General features: G+C 44.9%; 1 protein-coding gene across 5 annotated transcripts in view; it reads right to left on the bottom strand.

Annotated features, from left to right (window-relative positions):
* Positions 1 to 302: 302 nt before the first annotated feature.
* The window catches only part of LOC116640263 (neuroendocrine protein 7B2), a 55,681-nt gene continuing 39,317 nt past the window's right edge, over positions 303 to 16,666 (bottom strand). For 2 of the 5 annotated variants that reach the window (XM_032417138.1, XM_032417141.1), the window contains 4 exons: positions 16,227 to 16,376; positions 12,035 to 12,144; positions 4,830 to 4,883; positions 303 to 867 (listed from right to left, as the gene is read on the bottom strand). In XM_032417138.1, coding sequence (XP_032273029.1) covers positions 772 to 867; positions 4,830 to 4,883; positions 12,035 to 12,144; positions 16,227 to 16,376 — 410 coding nt within the window. In that variant the 3' untranslated portion in view covers positions 303 to 771. Of the gene's footprint in view, positions 868 to 4,829; positions 4,884 to 12,034; positions 12,148 to 16,226; positions 16,377 to 16,666 lie in introns of all 5 variants that reach the window. The other 3 variants (XM_032417137.1, XM_032417140.1, XM_032417139.1) reach the window with 2 other exon arrangements.

Genomic DNA, 16,666 nt, shown 5'->3' on the forward strand with positions numbered 1-16,666 from the left:
CGATGCGCCCACAGAGCCCAGCCCTATGCCTGGCATGGGGCAGAAACCCGGTATTTGCTGAATAAACACAATAACTCAAAGTCAAAGACTTCAGTCACCAGGTACTGGCTGTACGAGTTCCAGCTTTTCATGGAAGCCAGGGGTCTCGGTCCCCCCATTTCTAAAATGGAGATACGGTGCCAGCCCCCGTTTACTTCACTGTATTAGTGTTAAGATCAGATAAGATCCTATTTGCGAGTTTGTTCTAGTAAGCAAATAAATTGTTTTTATAATGATCTAAATAAAAAAGCTTCACACACCAGTGCTTGCATACACATTTATTAAGATGTAGCCAAGTGAAATGTGTCCGTTCCTCCTCTTGAGTACTGTCTTCTTTACTGATGTGTAACAACGCCCACGGGCCGGGTGAACTACATAATCAAAATCAAATGCCAGCTTTTCACAGACTTTGCCAAAAGAGTGCAGCCCGAAACACCATTTTAAACTGCAAGAAATCTGAGGACATTTCATTCATAGTCTTGCTTTTTGCTGTTGTTGATATATACACTTTAATTTTAATGTTCATCGCAGATCCATATTTAAAAAGAAAAAAGTAGTAGAGAGCAGAGCTGTCAGTGTGAAGGACGATGCAGTATTAAAATACAGCTGCTTTTCATCCGTACTCGTCTAAATTAGAAACATGCTGCCATTCACAGGGGCTCTAATCACACGTGCGCATAAGCTGTACTGAGGCCTAACGGGTGGTGTGGGTGCCTACCCGGCATCTTCACTTTATTCTGGGTCCTTATCCTCATCTGAAAAATGGGGGACCGACTTCTTGGCGACCACATTGTCCAGTCTCTGTCCTTGTAGATACGGATTGACACTCTGAAAAAAATATGGTTTGGTATTATACCTGAACATCAGATACAGACATCTCACAAAAGACGTGAGTGAGAATTGCTTCTGGCCTATTGGGTTTAAAAACAAGGGGCGCCTGGGTGGCTCAGTCGTTAAGCGTCTGCCTTCAGCTCAGGTCATGATCCCAGGGTCCTGGGATCGAGCCCCGCATCGGGGTCCCTGCTCCGCGGGGAGCCTGCTTCTCCCTCTCCCACTCCCCCTGCTTGTGTTCCCACTCTCGCTGTGTCTCTCTCTGTCAAATAAATAAAATCTTTAAAAAAATAAAAAATAAAAAAATAAAAATAAAAACAAGGTAACAGTGGTACGTACCACCTACCAAATGATTACTCCAGTGCATCTTCAATACCTGGGCGTCTGACTGACAGATGTGTCTAATTGTGTCTTTCACGCAACCAAAGAGTTCTTTATCAGATGGACTATGTCTCCCGCCTGCTTTTTGGTACAAAGATTTAGAGTGAGCCAGCTAGTAAGTTCTCACTACTAACTTAGGTACCAAGCCCCATACAAAATAACATTATTATTCTATGGCCTTATTTAGTGGGAGAGAGCATAGGAAATGCATCAAATTATAAGAATGTTCTAAAGAAGACGACAGAGCAGGACCAAGCGGGAATTAGCATCTGCAGACTGGTCATAGGACATCCCGTTGCTGTACTGGTTCCATGCCAGTGTTCTACCTCAAGAGGATCCATCAGCGGCCCTAGAATTCTTCCCTCACTCAAGTTCAAAAGCTAAAGAAAAGAACTAAGCTATACACAAGGTGGCTTTATTTTTGACTCAAGACTTCGTAGTCTGAAATCTTTCATCTGTTGCTCCTCTGAATGAGTCAAGGTTTTTCCAGTCCTTCTCTAATACATATCTATTTTTTGAGGTTTGGATTTGAACTAGTAATTGGAGCTTTACAACATAGTATTTAGCAAGCAGAAAAAATTTCAAACGTTTTGGAAGCTATTTGTTTATTGAAGTCACCTTCCGGTAACTGAACAAAAATATAAGGAAGAAGCTATAGTTACAAATGATCAGCAATCCCAAGTCCCCGTGAATGAAGGGTGGCAGTTCACAGGTGGGTCTCTCGCCAAGGGGACACTGTCTGCCTTGGCTCTTTTGAAGGGTGAGCAGGTCATTCTCCAAAAGAAATGGACCCTAACTTTAGTATTTGTAAATGTCCTTCCACATTCTCACAGCTGAAAGCATGAATCATGAAAGGCCCTACTCATCCAGCAAAAATGCATTACAAACAAGCTGAGAATTACAAAGTGTGCGATGCCTTCATATCTGAACAGGGACATGTCACAAAAACACAGCACTTTGCTGGGAAGGCATCCTTAAAATACTTAGAATAACAAAAATACTTTTTATATCAGAGATTGTCCACTAGAATGGCCTGGCTTACTCCAGAGTCATGTTAGAATCTCTGGGTAAGTGAAGCAAGTGTAGACTGAAAAAGTGCACTCAATACCATAAATATCTTCATTGTTTTTTAGTAATAATATTTATTCTGAAAATTCTAAGACATTAAAAAGGGTATGAGATTTTCATACTTCCCAAGTATGGGAATAAAAGGTTGATAAACCCTTTAAATAAGATAAATAGTAGATTTCAAATATTGACAAGATACATCTTAACAGTTATAGTTTGCAAAGGTGATCATTTAAAGGGAAATTGACCTTTTACTCATGAAGCAACTCAGAATTCAATTGGATTTGATCGAATACAGAAAGTTACATAAAAACCACCTAGGAGTCTGTTGTAACTCCAGGGAGGATCCGTCTTGGTAAAGGGACTTTCACAGGAGCAAGTCCTTCTGCCCAGACCCAGAAAATGACAAATATTGGAGGGCAGGGGAAGTAAATTAATGAGGAAGCAGAGGGAACAATCACTTGAACTTTTTTTGATAAGTGTTCATTAGTATTGAATCCTATACATAAGAGGAATAATAGCATGATACTTGGTTTTAATTAACCTCTGAAAAACTCAAGGCACTTATATATTTCTCTTGTCTCCTGCGTGAGAGAGACTGGCTAGGTTACAGAGAGAACATTTTTTCCATTTCATAACTGGAAGAAACATTGGGATCAGATTCCTGCTTTTGATGTCCTTTGGAAATCCACAGCAGGTACTGAGCTTCGCTGGAGACAGCCTTGGTGATTGGTGCACTTGAGGAGGTGAGTAAAGTCTTCAATTAAGTGGAAACTTCACCTGAGGCTTTCAATTAAGTGGAAGCATCACCTGAAGCAAGTTCTGTTTCCTCATCAGTCCTGAGAAGGCCAGGATTTATGGCATGACCATGAATTTTTGTAGCTGTCTGAGAAGAGGAAGAACTTGATACCACTGGGTCAAAATGACCCTTATTTTCATAAATTCTAAGCCTTTCCTATGTGGAGGAAGTTGAGGCCAAAGTACAATCCTTTATAACATGTGTCCTAGCCAGAATTCTGAGTTTTGGTAATCACAGGTCTCACGGAAAAATGACCTGAATCCTGACCCACGGTCATTAACCAAGTCAGGGCAGAAGGAATGGTGAGCCAGGAAATAAAGACAATTAAAGCTTCATGCTAAGTTATTCATCTGGGGTCGGTCATTGGTCTTATTTGGAAATGTTCTTGTTGTGCCACGGGGAGATATTCAAGCCGTCTTACTGATAAATTGTGTATTGTGAGCTCCTGAAATAGAATTTCTTGATGTTTTCTCAAGACCACATTACACCCTTCGGACCCTTTCTGCCACCATTTGCCATCGGAAACTGTAATCGCCCCCCTAAAAAAACTCTAATGACCCTGTGAACTCTCCGGAAGAAGATCTGTTTCCAGACAACTTTGCTTCTCAATAGAAAACTGGCTACGCGTCATTTGTATCTTGTTAGGCAGCGCAGGGCTTGGAACTTTCTGTCGCGGGGGCCCGTCAATTAATGCTGCATCCAGAAAATCGACACCTCCTCGAGCACCCTGACCGGATTCGGCAGAAGCATGCAGGCCGGCCGAAACTACCAATGTCCAGATTCCCAGATGTTGCCAGGATCCAGGCACTTGCCATTCTAAATAAACAGTCAGTGGCCTTGGGTATACGGTTTGGTTTGTATAACTAACGTGGTTACTCTCTGGCAGCACTACGCTGCAGAAGAACAGGACTTGAACTTTCTCCTCCACCTGATCAGAAAAAGAAAGCAGGGGGCCAGGCACTTCTGTCCACGAGGGCACCCATGGATTATCAGAACAGACACTGATCACTGATTCAGCCTCGGGGCCATAAAATGCACTGGAAACTCAGAGCAAACTTGACATTCAGCTTTACAAGAGGCAACACCACAGCGGCTCCGTGCACGACCCCCAGACCAACGTGCCACCCCGGGCCGCCCTGAGATGGTAAATACCTAAGCCTGCCAGCAAATTCACCCGCCAGCAGACAAATATAACAGATCTAGTGGATTGTACATCAGGTTAGCTAGGCGAAGAAAAAGGTATGTAGGAGGAATGAGGTTTGGTCATCTCATCTTTTACCCCTACATTCCTTCAAAATTACTGCCTGGAGCTTGCAGTTCAGCAAGCACTTCCTTGTTCCTGTCTTGTGTTTTTATATAATTGGTGCAAATGTGTGAGCAGTTGCCCCCAGTGGCCTAGAGCCCCTCTGAGGAAAGACACCCTCATGTGCTCCCTGAATTCCCACACCCAGAGCAGGGATGCAATCCACATTTCACGAATGCGGTGGAGGTGGCTGGATCACCACCAAGAGGGGCTCCGCTAAGAACCACGCGCTAAATCGTGGGCAAACCATCGCAGGAACCGACGGCATGGCCCTTGTTCCCCGGGACCCCAGTCGTGCCCTCCCAGGATGGCACGTGAGAGGCTTCGGCTATTTTCCGACAACGGAGGGTGAGTTACACTCAGAAAGCTCCAGGCGTCCCACCAACAGCCCAGCCCACCACACATTACCCTCCGCCTTCGTGTCTGTCCTCCCTTCATCTTCTCATAAAGGAGTTTCTTGTTCTAGAATGGGGAGAAAAAGAAAACACAAATGCACAAGTATGGATCAAATTTGGTGAGCGTCTATTTTAGAAGCAATACTTGGTGTGTCCCCCTGGATATTTGCATACGCATATTTTGGAAACAAAGCTAGATGAAAGGAATGTTGTGTCAGAAAGATAGACCACAAGAGAAAAGCTGGTGGTTGTGTAGCTTTTAATAAAGTTCTCTGCAATGCCCCAAGGCACCCCAGTGTCACCAACAATCATATAAACAGGAAAATACGACATTCTAAAACACACGGGGCACTGGAAACTCGGCTCCTCACTTTGAACAGCCTTTGTTTAAAACAAAGTTTTATCTTGTTTTACTTTTGTACCCAACTCCCTTTTTATGAGCTTTACACATAAACTGTTCTCTAGAGGAGTGTCTGACTATTAATAACAATCCTCTATGTCAATAAACGAGACCTTCTGACTTCTGCGACCTTTCCTCCTGTGGCTTCGGTCAGTGTGTGCCCCCAGTCAAGACAATCGGAAAACCATTTGGTCTATAACATTTTTAATAGAGTGAACCTTTTAAAAACTGCCAAAAAACTTCTTGGCAGAAGGAAAGCTATGTTGGGGGAAAAAAAAAAAAACGGGCTCCGTTACCACAGTTTGTATAAGTGTTTCCACATATTGCTGTATTTCAAACACATAGTGGACTTAAATGAGCTCTAGAATATCGGACACATGCTCCGCAGATTTCTCTTCTACTGAGATTACAGACGACAGAACACTTAATCTGAAGGCAGAACGGGAGAAGGGGCATTGGGGGGACATATTTGTGTTGGCTTTTTTTTTTTTCATCAGAAGGGAAATAATGTATAAAAGAGATGATTCATCTTACTCTAAATAAAATATACTGACACTGTTGTTTTTTTTTTTTTTAAAGAGATGACAGTTCTGTTAAGGAACAAGTTTATACAACGCTTTTATCCTCTGAACTGTTTGGATATAGAGACTTTTTTTTTTTAATGGTAGATTTGGAAACGAAAATGACAAATGCCAAGAATGAGCTTCATAATTTTCATGTTCATTAATATCTACCCCACCCGCTATTTACGATGCGTTATCTCTTGCCCGAACCTCAACTATGCAGGGAGACCGGCGCCGGGGAGTGAAGGGGCCTCCGCTGCCACAAAGGCCGGTACTGGCCGCAGCCTCGGCCCCCCGCTCACTTGGGGAACTGGTCAATCTAATATTGGAAGGGAGGAAAGGCAGACGTGCAGACCACACCCTCGAAGAATGAGCACATCGCCGTGAGGCTCATTCTTGTCGTCTGTAGTTGCCTCTCCGTGGATGTAACAACTCTTGCTGCGCAGAGAACGTCTGGGAGCTTGTGCCGACGCTGGGGAAGGGGATTGGGAGATGGGGGGCCAGGACAGAGGCTCTTCATGTGCATCGTCAGGGTCCGCCGCCTGAGTGGGTGGGAGGGCACGGGGCCTGGAGCCTGAAGCCTGAAGGATGGGTGGGGCAGCCCCTCCGCCGCGGCAGAGCTCCACTGCGCCACCAGCAGGGTGAAGGCGGCATCGTTGTCTTTCATCTCCTTTAGAAGGTTGTGGGGCAGATGATACCAACGAACAGCCTTCATTCAAAAAGAAGTGCAAAAAGTCTAGCAAGTCTTCCTCTCAGAGATGGTCCCTGGGTTTGCCTAAGACCCAGGGTTAGGATTAGCCGGATGATGCTTTCCCACACCTGCATGAAAGGGGCTGGGGCACTCCTGACTAGCTCTGCTATTGAATGGATTTAAAGGCAAGGATTCTTAGGCACAGGGTAAGAGAAGTATACGAAAGGAACCAGAAGAAAGCAGCCCCCTCCCCTGACACCCATTCCTTGTAGATGGGGTGGGGATGGGGGAGTGGTGAGCCTGTTTTCCATGTGAGTAGCAGGTTCAAGTTCACAAAAAGGGCTTTCCACTGTGCCATCAAGATTTTGGACAACTGCCCAGATCTTGGTTTCAAATTCCATTCCTAAATGGAACCAGGGAGACTTCTCGGAGAATGTCTGATTCCAGGGCCAGGGCAGGGAAAGTACGAGGATCAATGAAGCTGGAATATCTAATTGTGCCATAAGGGAGGAACGTGCTCAGAAAGTGGTGAGTCATGTCAAAAGGACAGAGAAGCCAGCTTGGAGACTCCCACTGGCTAAATCTAGGACAGTTTAAACACCAAAATAAGTAATAATAAGAATCTACAAACCATCAAATAAACCAGTTTTTAAATACATAAATGAATAAATGGGGGAAGAGGGGAGACCCTTGCTTAGAGTAGAATGCCAGCCAATAAATGTAGAATGAGTAAGAGAGTTGAAAATCACCATTTGACAACTACCATAGTTATCATTGATTCTGGCGAGTATCATCAAAGGAGACTAAAATTGTTGGCTCAAGTTCAATGGGGACAGAACATGTATACAGTCTGAAAGTATCTCCCCACAGATTATTAATTTCAAAGGGAAAAAAAACAGTAATTTTACACTTGAGAAACCTGGCCGACATCACTTAGACCAGGTCACTACCAAATCTGGGACAAAGTGGCATCACATGTGTCCTGATGTCAACAGTAAGAGGAACATCTCAGAAAGGCATAACTCAAGGCTAATCACACGGAAACATGAGGCAAACCCCAAGTGACTCTTTAGCGGGGTTGAGGTCCTGAAAGACAAAGAAAGGCAGAGAGGGTCCTTGTTGCCCCATTTCTTTCTTGGCTCAGGCTCTGGCTGTGATCAGCTGCTTCCGGGGAAGAAAGAGACCCTACTCACCCCAAACGGGCTGATGAAAAGATATGAAAAGCACTCGGAAAAGAGAAACATTTGCTTGTCGAGAGAACTTTTTCCTGAGTAGCAGTGAGCAATTACTGTGTGAAGGAGGGGGCGACCGATACCTACGGCGGCCAGCCTGTGGGTATAGCCACTCGGCGCTGGGGGCACACACACTGTCCAGAAGGCAGCCAGTCCTAGACAGGACTCGATGAGACCCCTGTACAGGACGCATTATGAGCCATGAGCCACGAAACGATAAGGAATCTGTTTTTAAAGAGCTCCTGGAGTCAGATGGTCCAGTTCAAATCCCAGCTCCGCTGATCATCAGCTCTGTGGTGTTGGGCAGGCTACCCAACACCCCCTAAGCCTGGATTTTCTCATCTGTAAAATGGGAGTGATCGGGATGGGCAGATCGAATGAGATAATTCACGTACAGTTTTTAGCACAATGTCTGGCACACAGTAGCTGCTCAATAAATACTACTATTTACTACCATATAATAAAATACAATGACTCTTCATCTTCATTCCCGTCATCTAACAGAAGGCCTGGAGGGCATGTGATGTGCATTTAACAAATGCGTCTTGATGCATTAACAAAGAGAAAGTAATGCAGGAAACAAGACAGACGCTGATATTTATAATATATGAATCACTGCTAAAGACCTAGCTGAGCTCCAGCTAATGTCAAAAACAGACAAATGTTATTAGCATATAAGGAATCATGGTGTTGTGTGCCATTCTCTTGTGCAAGACCATTACTTTGTTAACTTACAATCCGGCTGAGCTTAGGACAGGCTTGAGACCATCATTCTCTATAAACAGGGAGGAAGGCCTCTCAACCCCAGCATAGAAAAGCAAGACATACAGCAGTTCCCCTTTATCCGAGATTCTGCTTTCCACGGTTTTAAGTTACCGGTGGTCAACCACGGTCTGGAAGCAGATGATCCTTCTTCTGATATATGGTCACTTACTGTTACATCACAATGCCTACGTTATTCACCCCACTTCGTCTCATCACAAGAAGGGTAGTATAGGTGCAATAAAGATCTTTTGAGAGAGAGAGACCACATTCATATAACTTTTATTACAGTGTCTTGTGATAATTGCTCTATTTTATTATTAATTACTGTTGTTAATTTCCTACTGTGCCTAATTTATAAATTCAACTTTATCATGTATGTATACGAAAAAACAGTATACATAGGGTTTGGTACTATGCAGTTTCAGGAATCACGGGGGGTCTTGGAACAAATCCCCCTTGGATAAGGAAGACTACTGTACTCAATTCACACTTCCAAGTGAGGATCAAGGAAATCGGGGCACCTAGTCGGTTAAGCATCTGCCTTTGGCTCAGGTCATGATCCCAGGGTCCTGGGATCGAGGTCTGCATCGGGCTCCTTGCTCAGCTGGGAGCCTGCTTCTCCCTCTCCCTCGGCTGCTCCCCCTGCTTGTGCCCTCTCGCTCTCTCTCTCTCTGACAAATAAATAAATTCTTAAAAAAAAAAAAAGATCAAGAAAATCATGTTTCACTGCCAGGCGGTAATGGGAAAATAAACGAGAGAAACTTAAGTTTAAATAAACACATAATTACAAATGATAAAAAGTGTGTACACATTGTTCCTGGTCACTGATCTGTAATAGTAATCTGTCCAGGTTTTCAAGAAAAGGCAAGGAAAGTTCCCAAGAGAGAAGTTTCCATCTTTCTTGCTTCCTCAAAAGGGCTCTCTGCCCGCAGTCTCTCTCCTGCTTCCTTTTGCTCATTTCCAGCCTACCAGTTCTTCAGGGTGCCTTCAACTTCCTCGAGGACCATCGTACAGTTGGCGGTGCAAGGCCTCCGTCTTGGGTATTCTTCCGCCCTTCTCTTCCCTCTTTGCCGTGGTGCTCACGGGATAGCTAGAATATGAAACTGGACAGCGCTACGTTGGGTTCACTGTGTTTTCATGCATTTCACCTCAACCACGAAGTGGTAAGCTCATGGAAGACCAGTCCCATGTCTGGAAGACAATTGTAAATCGAGCACCTAGCACAGCGCCTGGAACAAAGCAGGCTCCGTATCTTCCACTTGTTCTTTGCTGAACCTGGCCTTTGCTTTTCTTTGGCAACACTTTGCCCCTCTGTTGTGGAGTCCTTCCCAGGGCTCCTCTGTAACCTCCTACTCCTTCCTACCTTCTCTGCTCCCCTTTTTCCCTCCTACCTCCTTCTTCTCTTCTTCACTCCATCCTTTAAAAACTCCCCTCAGAGGAAAAGTTATGCCGTCCATTTCCCGTAAACTTGGCATAGCTCTTCTTTCCTCCTCATGCTATATTTACTCCATATACCGGTTCTAGTCAGCTCCCCAGCTGCCTTTGAAATGTCATAGGTTCTCATCACATTGGTGAGGTTCACTTGAATCCACTATATTCGTGGCCTTCATAACTGGAATTACTTCATATATTTTTTTCTTGCCCTTAGTCTGTTCCTTCTCTATTCCGTCCTTCCATATGCCACCAGAATAACCTCTTTTATAGAAGACTTTCATGAGTTCAGCCTCCTATTCCAGAACCTATAGATGTTTGCCTATGTAATTCAACATGTTTAAATTCTGCTAGAGGCTTCAGAATGGCTCCATAAACCAAGTCTCCCTAACAGAACCACTTATGAAAAAGAACAGAAATAGCATTAATGCATTTTGGAGGAAGCAAAATTAAAGCTGCTGTGGTGTTTTAAGATGGGAAATGTGTCCACATCAAGCGTAGAGGGAATCAATTCAATGCAATGTTAAAGCAAGGTAATGGAAAAATGAAAGTGGTGATTCATGAGGAGAGGCATCTCTCTCTAAAACAGTCTAAAGAAAGGGAGGGATTTTAGTCCTAAGATTACGATGGCCCTAGTAATGACGGAAGCAACGTCAGCTGCCAGCAATGAACTAACTGAGCAGGGACCGATAACTCTAGAAAGGCTTAGGCAGGAATATCTGCTCATTCACTCCTGCCACAGATGTACTGACCAGCAACTTACACATGAATTAACACTTCTTAGTACTTTCCCACTTTTCTCACGGGGCTTTTGCATTTGATTGCATAGGCCCGACCACCGGAGCATAGCTATATCCCCATTCAGTCGTGATCTTCTTTGACTCATTGTCCGAGCCTGCTGGGATCTTCTTGAGTCCTGACTCTTGTCATTCAGTGCTCTCCCTTCTAACTTTGCGTCATCTTTTGAGAAGCTGATAAGTACGTGTTCTATATTTTCTATTACAAACATTTCTAAAGATGTGGAGTGGGATAGCACCAAGACATGCAGGATACCATGTGCGGTCTCTCTCCCTGTGGACATGGACTCTTTCACAAGCTCCCTTTTGGTGAGGTTCTCTTGCCGAGGCTGCATCTCTCCACCTATTCCAAGAGGAGATCATGAAAGAGCTCATCAAGTACTTTGCTGAGGTCCAAATGCACCATGGTCACTCCATTTCCCTCATCAAGCTGACAACTAAATGAATAACACTGGCGAGTAGAAGAGTACAGTCAGATTGACAAAACTTGGTTTTAACAAACATATGCCAAATGGTGATGATTTCTCTTTCCAAGTGCCTACAATTTCTTTAATGGACAGTTAGAGATTCTTGCCTTGTACTGACAGCAAGTTCACTGCTCCACATCTTGGAATTTTTCTTCTCTTTCCATAGAGCAGAATTACATATGTCTGTTTCTAAACTTCCTTTTTTTTTTTTTTTTTTTTTTTAAGATTTACGTATTTTAGAGAGAGAGAGAGAGAGCATGAGTGGGAGAGGCAGAGAATCTCAAGCAGACTCCACGCTGAGCGCAGAGCCTGATGCAGGGCTCAATCTTACCATCCTGAGATCACGACCTGAGCCGAAACCAAGAGTCGGACGCTCAACGGACTGAGCCACCCAGGCGCCCCTGTTTCTAAGTTTCTGACATCATTTTTCCTTGGTCCCACAGAGATCATCTCCCTCAGTCTAGAGAGATAATTTGCAAATTTTTTCAGTATCCTTTTTTACCAAAAAATAACAACAACAACAACAAAAAAAAACAGCCCATATACTTCCTGTATGACCTTTGTGAAACCGTGGTGAGACTTTAGGATGTGTTATGACACAGGCTGTGGAGGAGACCAGAATCAAAGTCTCCGGAGACTTCAGTTGCTGAGACGGGTTTAGGTCACTGACTCTTGGGATGGGTTGGTATCTTGCATCCTAGACATGCATGTGGTTTGGTAATTACTTGAATTCCCTCTCAACCAGAGATTCCTGAAAAATCAGCTTCCAAGCAATTTTTCTTCTCTCACCCCACCCACATTGCTCATCCTTGCCGTCAGTACCTTCGGAGTATCAGAGTGTAAGATCTACTAGTCATTAAGATTGGACTTACCCACTTGCCCAAGCCTGGATAGTCATGTTCTGGATCAAAGAGGTGCTGGTGCAACTGGAATTCTCGACTGAACTCTGCTGTGTCGGGGGTGTTCTCTAGACATCCGTCATCTACTGCAAACAGCAAAAGGTTTTTGAGGAATGGCCCAGGCATCTATTGTTATTCTAAGAGTGAATTTATTCCAAAACAACCGGACATCCCAAGGTAAGCATCTGTCCACATCAGTCACTCTGGAATCTGCTCGTCCCAAGCTCTCACTCCTCCTCCCACCTGTGGCAGAGACTGGCTGGCTTCTCGCCAAACCCACTTCCCTTGCCCCCTCGGCACACAGCCTTGCCCTGCAATCAGGTGGAGTCGTATGGCTGAGTTTGTGCCAGTGGAATGTGGGCACAAGTGATGTATTCCGTTTCCAGGTCTGGCCCATAGAAACCTCCGATATGATCCCCGCTCCCGCCTGCCCCCCACCCCATCGGCTGCTCTGCCTGCTACATGCTGCCAACCAGGGCAACTGGGACTGTCGCAGGTCAAGAGGAAAGACGGCACTTTGGGTGGCTGAACCACCCGCCCCTGCCACACCCTCACCCACCTCTGGCAGGACCTCAGGTGAGCGAGAAATAACCTTCTATTGTGTTACCACTATCATTTTTATCTGTTATAAGAGCAAATCGTTCCTTAACTAGTATACTTCCATTCCACATGACTCATGGTGTTTTCTCTTGGGTGAGCTCCGTAGAAACAATTTCAGCTTCTTGGAAAAGGCCCCTTATATAAGAATGACAACATCACGAGACAGTATTGAGCTGTGTTATCGTGGTGATGGCGGCAGCTTGGAGTCAGACGAACCAGCGCTCAGCGTTCCCATCCTAGCTCATAAGTGACAGATGGTCTTAATTCCTTGGGAAGATTAACTCTGTCTCTCTAAACCCATCCATCCACCTACGAGAGGGGCAGAATCAAGGACTTACCTGACTGGGTAGCTGTGAGAAAGAGATGATCACACACAGAACACCTCGCACATAATAGGTTCACTCTGCTTTAGTTCCTTTCCCAGCATCTCTCTTTAAATGACAATTGATACTCTGACAGCTCTTTGAAATAAGCACGTCTTTTAGTCAAACCCAAGAATGGTTATCCCACTTGGCTGCTGCTTTGACCTAAGCCCTATCATTACAGGACGTGAGGCTCTGAAATTAAGTCCCTTTTTTCTGTTTCTAATGTGCTTTTAGACAATAGCTTCAAAGGGTGGGCGGCAGAGGAGGGGGTGTGAATTTTGCATGGGGCTGGGCGGGGGGGGGGGGGGGGGGGGGGGGGAGGAAAGAGAGTCCTTTTGCAAAGGGATAATGAGGCATCAAAGTCAATGCTAAAAGGAGTCCACGAGAACCAGCCAGACAGTCCGGTCTCTTGAGCCTGCTCTGAAGCCTTCCAGCAGCCGGAAGCATCCAGTGTCTTCACAGCAGGAAGCTCGTGTGGCGTCATTAGGTTTGACCAAACCCCTAACGTGGCTCCCCACTTTTCACGGAACTGCTTATCTAACTTATTCATCTACAGCAATTACCACGTAAGAAAGAGACATCCAATCCAGAGAGTACAGGCAGTCGGCATAGGGCAGCTTAACAACCTGTTCATAATTGTTTCTCCAGGACTTCCGAGTGGGCCCGGACTGCGATGTAGAGATACAGCCCTGCTCTGGGAATGGCAGTATCTCAGGGCCTGAAAACGTGCCCTGGGATTCGCATCCTATACCTGAGGATGCACTCTCTGTGTTCCGCTGCTCTATCCAGGGTGGGGGGACCATGATTCAGATGAGAGCATGGCAGGGGAGGGGGAAGCCAAGGTTTTATTCTTGGATTGCTCAGCTGTGTGGTGTCATGATTCTCACTGAGGCATATCTCAAGCAATCTCTAAACAAATAATGTCTAAATTTTGCCAGCGATTTCCTTTCTAGAGTGAAAATAATGGTAGAACATAGAGTGAGAAACATGTTTGCTTGGTGGCCGGATAGCAAAGAAAAATGGCAGACAATGTGTGATGAGAAAGAGTCTGAGAGTTGCCATCTGACCCAGCTGTAACAGCCCGCCTGGACTGCCCCGTCTCAGAACTCCTGCGTGCATAGAACTAGTGCTTGATTACACAGATCTGGACTCTTTCCTTTCCTAGGACAGCCTAGAACTGCATTTATGTTTTTGAAGGCACTGACTATGTCTTCATTTTACCGATGAAGAAACTGAGGTGCAGGGAAGTAGACTGACATACTATAGTTAGGACTAGACCTCAGATCTCTTGGCTCAAACTCTGTCCAATCTCCTACAACAGTGGTTCTCAAACTTCAGTATGTGCCAGAATCACATGGAAGGCAGGTTCTGGGGCCTACCCCAGGAGTTTCTGACTCAGTGGGTCTAGGGGAGAGCCTGAAAATTTGCATTTCCCGCAGGTTTCCAGGTGATGCTGATGCTGCCAGAAACCTGGGACCAACCCGGGACCACACTTTAAGAACTACTGTACCATATTATATCTAATCAGTTTAACCAAATCCCCATGGAGACTGTTGCTCTTCAAATTCTGGACTGGTCTTTCCTCCTACCCATCCAAAACCCTACAAGCACGTAAAATGTGGCTGCAGTGATTGGCTCTGCGCACTGATTCAGGTTTTCCAGCAGCCAGCCCAGTATTTCTCCATTGGCTAGGTTACATCCAACTACTCTGGGTGCTCCAGAGGCTCTGTGCCCCATAGAGAACAGACACCTACCCTAAATCAAAGGAGGAGTATCTTTCAGGGAAAGAGTATCTTTCAGCCTGCATTGTGTTTAAGAAAATCTGAGGGGCTGGAGCTCCTGGGTGGCTCAGTCGTTAAGCGTCTGCCTTCGGCTCAGGTCATGATCCCAGGGTCCTGGGATCGAGCCCCGCATCGGGCTCCCTGCTGGGCGGGAAGCCTGCTTCTCCCTCTCCCACTCCCCCTGCTTGTGTTCCTGCTCTCACTCTTTCTTTCTCTCTGTCAAATAAATAAATAAATAAAATCTTTAAAAAAAAAGAAAGAAAAGAAAATCTGAGGGGCCAATACTGTCACAATTTTCAGAGCAAGACACTATGTCATGGTGGTTGAGCACACTGTCCTGAATCAGGTAGACCTGGGTTTGAGTCTTGGCTCTGCTACTTGCTAAGTAGATAAGCTTGGACAAGCTATGCCCTAAGCTTCAGTTTCCATACATGCAAAGTAGGGGTAATAAATACCAACTATTGTTATTGTAGGCTTGGGGAAAAAGACTGTTCTGGTGCTAGGAGTTAACACAAGCCCAACGAGAGTGATGCGTTATTTACTAGCAGCAAAAACTAATGCTAATCAGGATGCCATTTAATGAATCTTTTACTTTGTGCAAGGCGTTGCACTGAGCGCTTAACGTGGATAATTTCATTTAATTCCCACAACAACTCCCATTTTGCCAATGAGGAAACTGAGGTGCAAATTGGTTAATTAGCTTGTGCAAGGTCACATATCTTGACCTTGGTTTTGAATTCAGGTAGTCTGAGTTTAGAGCCACTACTCTTAACTACCAAGGTTAGCTGCTCAAGGCCCACCATAAGGGGAGTCCACTCACCATTCACTCTTTGGCATCAGGGAGTAGGAAAATGGAAGGGAGATATGAGAAGCAAAGAAAAGTTGCAAGCTTCTCCCTTAACCAACTTCTTATCTTCCTGGACCCACTGTCTCTCATGCCACCTCCTGACCCCAAGGAAGTATCTCAGGATTGATGCTGTTTGTGACATGGGTAAAATGTCAATTGTCAGAGGAAGTAAGGAAAAACGGTGGACATGGATAATCCACAAACTAGTAAGTTCCAAAGACACTAAAAGTGGGCAGCAACTGTATCACAGAAACGGCAAAAAGAAGAAAATCTTTCTCCATTTTTATTAAAAGAGTAGCAAGTGCAGAAAAAAAGCATCAATTCCTAAAGAGGGAGAGAGACTGAAGGTAAAGCTTTGGCAAGGGAGTCTTATGTGGGTGTATCTGAGCGCCAGAACACACCAAGGGTTCTATAATAAATTTCCCTTTCCAATCTACCTACAAAACATGGGGGGGGGGGTCATTAGGATAAAAATACTATTTCTCAGAATATTTGTAGCAGATGTTAGAATTTTTAATTTCCTCCCAAAGACTCTACCATCCATGAGAAGAACCCAAGGGCATGCCCATTACCTGTTTTTCCAGCCGGACAGGGATTTGGAGGGTCCGGGTAGCCCTGATCTTCACTAAAGTCCTTAGGAATGTTGTCACCAGTCAACTCTGCCACAATGTTTGGGATGTTGCCAAAAGGACCCAAGTGCTGAAGACCTTCATGGGCTCCACCTGCCAGGGAATCAGAATAGTTCATTTCAGTGCAATTAAATTCATTTCAACTAATATGTACTCAGGCAAAGCACTGTGATCTATACTGTGGAAAGAGAATAAGAAATCGAATAGTTCCCGCCCTTTAGGGCTTAAAATTTTAGTTGTGGAAATAGACACATGCCTCCACATGTACCATTTCCACACAAGGCATTAGATATGAGACCTAATAGAAATGTTAATACAGCATCATGGGAGCACAGTGAAGGGAGAGTTTCATTTGGCTGATAGGATGGGGAGGGCTTCCCGGA

This window comes from Phoca vitulina, unplaced genomic scaffold (assembly GCF_004348235.1).
Source record: "Phoca vitulina isolate PV1807 unplaced genomic scaffold, GSC_HSeal_1.0 scaffold20, whole genome shotgun sequence".
NCBI classification, from domain to species: Eukaryota; Metazoa; Chordata; class Mammalia; order Carnivora; family Phocidae; genus Phoca; species Phoca vitulina.